Genomic DNA, 6,330 nt, shown 5'->3' on the forward strand with positions numbered 1-6,330 from the left:
GTCCTCTGTCAGATATATAGATTGTGAAGATTTTCTCCCACTCTGTGGGTTGTCTGTTTACTCTGCTGATCATTTCTTTTGCTGTGCAGAAGCTTTTTAGTTTAATTAAGTTCCATCTATTTATCTTTGTTTTTGTTGCATTTGCTTTTGGGTTCTTGATCATAAAGTCTTTGCCTAAGCCAATGTCTAGAAGGGTTTTTCCAGTGTTATCTTCTAGAATCTTTATTGTTTCAGGTCTTAGATTTAAGTCTTTGATGCATCTTAAGTCAATTTTTGTAAAAGGTGAGAGATGAAGATCCAGTTTCATTCTTCTACATGTAGCTTGCCAATTATCCCAGCACCATTTGTTGAATAGGGTGTCCCTTCCCCACTTTATGTTTTTGTTTGCTTTGTCAAAGATCATTTGGCTGTAAGCATTTAGCTTTTTTCTGGGTTCTCTATTCTGTTCCATTGGTCTATGTGCTTATTTTTGTACCAGTACCATGCTGTCTTGATGAGTATGGTCTTATAGCATAGTTTGAAGTCAAGTAATGTGATGCCTTCAGATTTGTTCTCCTTGCTTAGTCTTACCTTGACTATGCAGGCTCTTTTTGGTTCTATATTATTTTTAGGATTTCTTTTCTAGTTCTGTGAAGAGCGATGGTGGTATTTTGATGGGATTGCATTGAATTTGTAGATTGCTTTTGACAGTATGATCATTTTCACAATATTGATTCTACCCATCCATGAGCGTGGGATGTGTTTCCATTTGTTTGTGTCATCTATGATTTCTTTCAGCAGTGTTTTGTAGTTTTCCTTGTAGAGGTCTTTCATATCCTTGGTTAGGTATATTCCTAGTATTTCAGTATTTTTGTGACTTGTGAAAGGGGTTAAGTTCTTGATTTGATTCTCAGCTTGGTCACTGTTGGTGTATAGCAGGGCTACTGATTTGTGTACATTAATTTTGTATCCTGAAACTTTGCTAAATTCATTTACCAGTTCTAGGAGCTATTTGGATGAGTCTTTAGGGTTTTCTAGGCATATGATCCTATCATCAGGAAACAGCAACAGTTTGACTTCCTCTTTACCAATTTGGATGCCCTTTATTTCTTCCTCTTGTCTGGTTGCTCTTGCTAGGACTTCTAGTACTATGTTGAATAGAAGTGGCGAGCTGCGAACATGGCGCTGCGAGTGGTGCGGAGCGTGCGGGCCCTGCTCTGCACCCTGCGCGGGGTCCCGTCACCCGCCTCGCCCTGCCCGCCGAGGCCCTGGCAGCTGGGGGTGGGCGCCATCCGTACGCTGCGCACTGGACCCGCTCTGCTCTCGGTGCGTAAATTCACAGAGAAACACGAATGGGTAACAACAGAAAATGGCATTGGAACAGTGGGAATCAGCAATTTTGCACAGGAAGCGTTGGGAGATGTTGTTTACTGTAGTCTGCCTGAAGTTGGGACAAAATTGAACAAACAAGATGAGTTTGGTGCTTTGGAAAGTGTGAAAGCTGCTAGTGAACTCTATTCTCCTTTATCAGGAGAAGTAACTGAAATTAATGAAGCTCTTGCAGAAAATCCAGGACTTGTAAACAAATCTTGTTATGAAGATGGTTGGCTGATCAAGATGACACTGAGTAACCCTTCAGAACTAGATGAACTTATGAGTGAAGAAGCGTATGAGAAATACATAAAATCTATTGAGGAGTGAAAATGGAACTCCTAAGTAAACTAGTATGAAATAACGCAAGCCACCAGAGTTGTCTTAAATTAGTGGTGGATACAAGACTTAGAATAGCAACTTTTAGTATTACTGATGGGGGGAAAAAAACTACTATTAACACTGCTAATGAAAGAAAATGCCCTTTAACTTTCTAATGATTATAGATAAATATAATATGCGTCTTTTTCACAATATCCTATAATTTTTAGACTAGGCTCTAGTGTTCAGAATTCATGAAATTATCCATGGTAAAAACTAGTTATAAAAATTACATAATTCAAAGATAACATTGTTATTCTTAAGCCTTATATATTGTAACTTGCATGTATCCATACCTGGATTTGGGATGAAATACTTAATGATCTTTCCATTGGAAATAACTGGAAGTGAAGAGGTTTTGTTGCTTGTACAGTGTCAGATGAGGAACACCACTATCTTAATTTTGCGATACACTGCATTTGCTGGTGCTATTTTTATACAGTGAAGCAACAGCTTTGCAGCAAAATAATAAAATACTTCTTCGTTAAAAAAAAAAAAAAAAAGAAGTGGCGAAAGTGGGCATCCTTGTCCTGTTCCATTCTCAAGAGGAATGCTTTCAATTTTTCCCCGTTCAGTATAATGTTGGCTATGGGTTTGTCATAGATGGCTTTTATACCTACGGTTTGTCCCTTCTATGCAGATTTTTCTGAGGGCTTTAATCATAAAGTGATGCTGGATTTTGTCAAATCTTTTTTCTGCATCTATTGATATAATCATGTAAGTTTTGTATTTCTCTTTATGTGGTGTATCACATTTATTGACTTATGTATGTTAAACCATCCCTGCATCCCTGGTATGAAACCCACTTGATCATGATGGATTATCTTTTAGATGTGCTGTTAGATTCAGTTAGCTAGTATTTTATTGAGGATTTTTGCATCCATGTTCATCAGGAATATTGGCCATACAAATATATAGTTTTCTATATTTGTATGTCCTTCCCTGCTTTTGATTTTAGGGTGATACTGGCTTCATAGAATGATTTAGGGAGGATTCCCTCTTTCTCAATCTTTTGGAATAGTATCAATAGGATTGGTATCAATTTTTCTTTGAATGTCTGATAGAATTTAGCTGTAAATCCATCTGGTCCTGGACATTTTTTGGCAATATTTTTGTTACCATTTCAATCTCATTGCTTGTTACTGGTCTGTTCAGAGATTCTATATCTTCCTGGATTAACCTAGGAGGGTTGTATATTTCCAGGAATTTATCTATCTCCTCTAGGTTTTATAGTTTATGTGCATAAAGGTGTTCATAGTAGCCTTGAATAATCTTTTGTGTTTCTGTGGTATCAGTTGTAATATCTCCCATTTTTTTCTAATTGAGCTTATTTGGATCTTCTCTCTTCTCTTATTGGTTAATCTCGCTAATGTTCTATCAACTTATCTTTCCAAATAACCAGCTTTTTGTTTGATTTATCTTTTGTATTTTCGTTTATTTGTTTGTTTGTTTCAATTTCATTTAGTTCTGCTCTGATCTTCATTATTCCTTTTCTTCTGCTGGGTTTGGGTTTGGATTGTTTCTCTTTCTCCAGTTTCATGAGGTGTGACCTTAGATTGTCTATTTGTGCTCTTTCAGACTTTTCGATGTGGGTGTTTAATGCTATGAACTTTCTTCTTAGCACCACTTTTGCTACATCCCAGAGGTTTTGATAGGTTGTGTCATTATTATCATTCAGTTCAAAGAAATTTTCATTTCCATCTTGATTTCATCATTGGCCCAGTGATCATTCAGAAGCAGGTTATTTAACTTCTATGTATTTGCAGGGTTTTGAGGGTTCCTTTTGGAGTTGATTTCCAATTTTATTCCACTATGGTCTAAGAGAGTACTTGATATAATTTTGATTTTCTTAAATTGACTGTGACTTGTTTTATGGCCTATCGTATGGTCTACCTTGGAGAGTGTTCCACGAGCTGATGAATAGAATGTATATTCTGCAGTTGTTGGATAGAATGTTCTATAAATATCTGTTAAGTCCATTAGTTGTAGGGTATAGTTTAAGTCTATTGTTTCTTCATTGACTATCTGTCTTGATGACCTGTCTAGTGCTGTCAGTGGAGTATTGAAACTCCCCACTATTTTTGTGTTGCCATCTATCTCATGTCTTAGGTCTAGTAGTAATTGTTTTATAAATTTGGGAGCTCCAGTGTAAGGTGCATATATATTTAGAATTGTGATATTTTCCTGTTTAATCCTTTCATCGTTATGTAATATCCCTCTTTGTCTTTTTTAACTGCTGTTGCTTTAAAGTTTATTTTTTCTGATAAAAGAATAGCTACTCTTGCTCACTTTTGGTGTCCATTTGCATGGAATATATTTTTCCTCCCTTTACCTTAAGTTTATGTGAGTCCTTATGTGTTAGGTGAGTCTCCTGAAGACAGCAGAAAATTGGCTGGTGAATTCTTATTCATCCTGCCATTCTGTATATTTTAAGTGGAGCATTTAGGCCATTTACATTCAATGTTAGTATTGAGATGTGAGGTACTATTTTATTCATTGTGCTATTTGTTGCCTGAATACTTTTTTTTTCATTGTGTTATTGTTATATAGGTCCCGTGAGATTTATGCTTTAAGGAAGTTCTATTTTGGTGTATTTCAAGCATTTGTTTCAAGATTTAGAGCTCCTTTTAGCAATTCTTCTAGTGCTGGCTTGGTAGTGGCGAATTCTCTGGGCATTTGTTTGTCTGGAAAAGACTGTATCTATCCTTCATTTATGAAGCTTAGTTTCACTGGATACAAAATTACTGGCTGATAATTGTTTTGTTTAAGCAGGCTAAAAATAGGACCCCAATCCCTTCTAGCTTTTCTGCTGGGAAATCTGCTGTTACTCTGGTTTTTCCTTTATAGGTTACCTGATGCTTTTGCCTCACAGCTCTTAAGATTCTTTTCTTTGTCTTGACTTTGATAACCTGAGGACAATACCAGTACCTAGGCAAGGATCATTTTGCAATGAATTTCCCAGGTGTTCTCTGAGCTTCTTGTTCTTTGAGCTTCTTGTCTAGATCTCTAGCAAAGCCAGGGAAGTTTTCCTCAATTATTCCCTCAAATACGTTTTCCAAACTTTTAGATTTCTTTTTTCCCCAGGAACACCAATTATTCTTAGGTTTGGATGTTTAACGTAGTCCCAGACTTCTAGGAGACTTTTTTTTTTTTTTAATTATTATTATTCTTTTTTCTTTGTATTTGATGGATTGGATCAATTTGAAAGCCTTGTCTTTGAGCTCTGAGGTTCTTTCTTCTGCTTGTTTGATTCTATTGTTAAGACTTTCCAGTGCATTTTGCATTTCTCTAAGTGCGTCCTTGATTTCTGGAAGTTGTGATTTTTTTTAATTTATGCTCTCTATCTCACTGAAGAATTTTCGTTTCATGTCCTGTATCATGTTTCTTATTTCTTTAAGTTGGACTTCACCTTTCACTGGTTCCTCCTTGATTAGCTTAATAATCGACCTTCTAAATTCTTTTTCTGGCAATTCAGATATTTTCTTCTTGGTTTGGATCCATTGCTGGTGAGCTAGTGTGATCTTTTGGGGGTGTTAAAGAACCTTGTTTTATCGTATTGCCAGAACTGTTTTTCTGGTTTCTTCTCATTTGGGTAGACTATGTCAGAGGGAAGATCTGGGATTCAAGGGCTGCTGTTCAGATTCTTTTATTCCACGGGGTGCTCCCTTGAGGTGGTGTTCTCCCCCTTCCCCTAGGGATGGGGCTTCCTGGGAGCCGAAGTGTAGTGATTGTTTTTGCTCTTCTGGGTCTAGCCACCCGGTGGAGCTACTGGGCTCCAGGCTGGTACTGGAGAGTGTCTGCCTGCAAAGAGTCCTGTGATGCGATATGATCTGTCTTCAGGTCTTGCAGCTGTGGATACCAGCATCTGCTCCAGTGGAGGCAGCAGAGGAGTGAGGTGGACTCTGTAAGGGTCCTTGGTTGTTTTTGTTTAGTGCACTGGCTTCGTGTTGATTGGCCTCCAGCCAGGAGGTGGCACTTTCAAGACTGCGTCAGCTACTATCCCATAACGAGGATGCAAACTTGCCCTAGAGACACCTGTTAAGTATTCAGGATTCTCAGACAGTGGGCAGGGCCATAGGGCTCCCAAGAGATTATGACCTTTGTTTTTGGCTACTAGGGCAGGTAGAGAAAGACCACCGGGTGGGAGCAGGGATAAGCGTGTCTGAGCTCAGCCTCTCCTTGGGTGGGGCTCGCTGTGGCTGCTGTGGGGGATGGGGACGTGGATCCCAGGCCAATGGAGTTATATTCACAGGGGGGTTACAGCTGCCCCACCCTCACTATCCTCCAGGAAGGGGACAGCGGCTGGAGACTGAGTTAATCATCTATCTGGCCTACATGATGAAGCCTCCATGAAAATCCCTCCACTATGGGGTTTGGAGCGCTTCCAAATTACTAAACATATGGAGGTGCCTGGAGGGTGAAGCGCTGCAGAGAGGGCATGGAAGCCCCGTGCCCCGTGCCCCATGCCTGGCCCTGTACATCTCTGTCCGGCTGTCCCTCTGTACCCTTTATAATAAACCATAAATGTAAGTAACAAGTTTCCCTGGGTTCTGTGAGCCGTCCTAGCAGATGGCAGAAACTTGATTTACAGCCATCGGT

The 6,330-nt window shown here is 39.0% G+C and overlaps 1 protein-coding gene across 1 annotated transcript; it reads left to right on the plus strand.

Moving 5' to 3' along the window:
* The first annotated feature begins 1,152 nt into the window (after positions 1–1,152).
* On the plus strand, positions 1,153–2,237 carry LOC100972512 (glycine cleavage system H protein, mitochondrial). The gene has a single exon (XM_008970864.4). The coding sequence runs from the start codon at positions 1,159–1,161 to the stop codon at positions 1,678–1,680; it is 522 nt and encodes a 173-aa protein (XP_008969112.4). The 5' UTR covers positions 1,153–1,158; the 3' UTR covers positions 1,681–2,237.
* Positions 2,238–6,330: the final 4,093 nt, after the last annotated feature.

This window comes from Pan paniscus, chromosome 1 (genome assembly GCF_029289425.2).
Source record: "Pan paniscus chromosome 1, NHGRI_mPanPan1-v2.0_pri, whole genome shotgun sequence".
NCBI classification, from domain to species: Eukaryota; Metazoa; Chordata; class Mammalia; order Primates; family Hominidae; genus Pan; species Pan paniscus.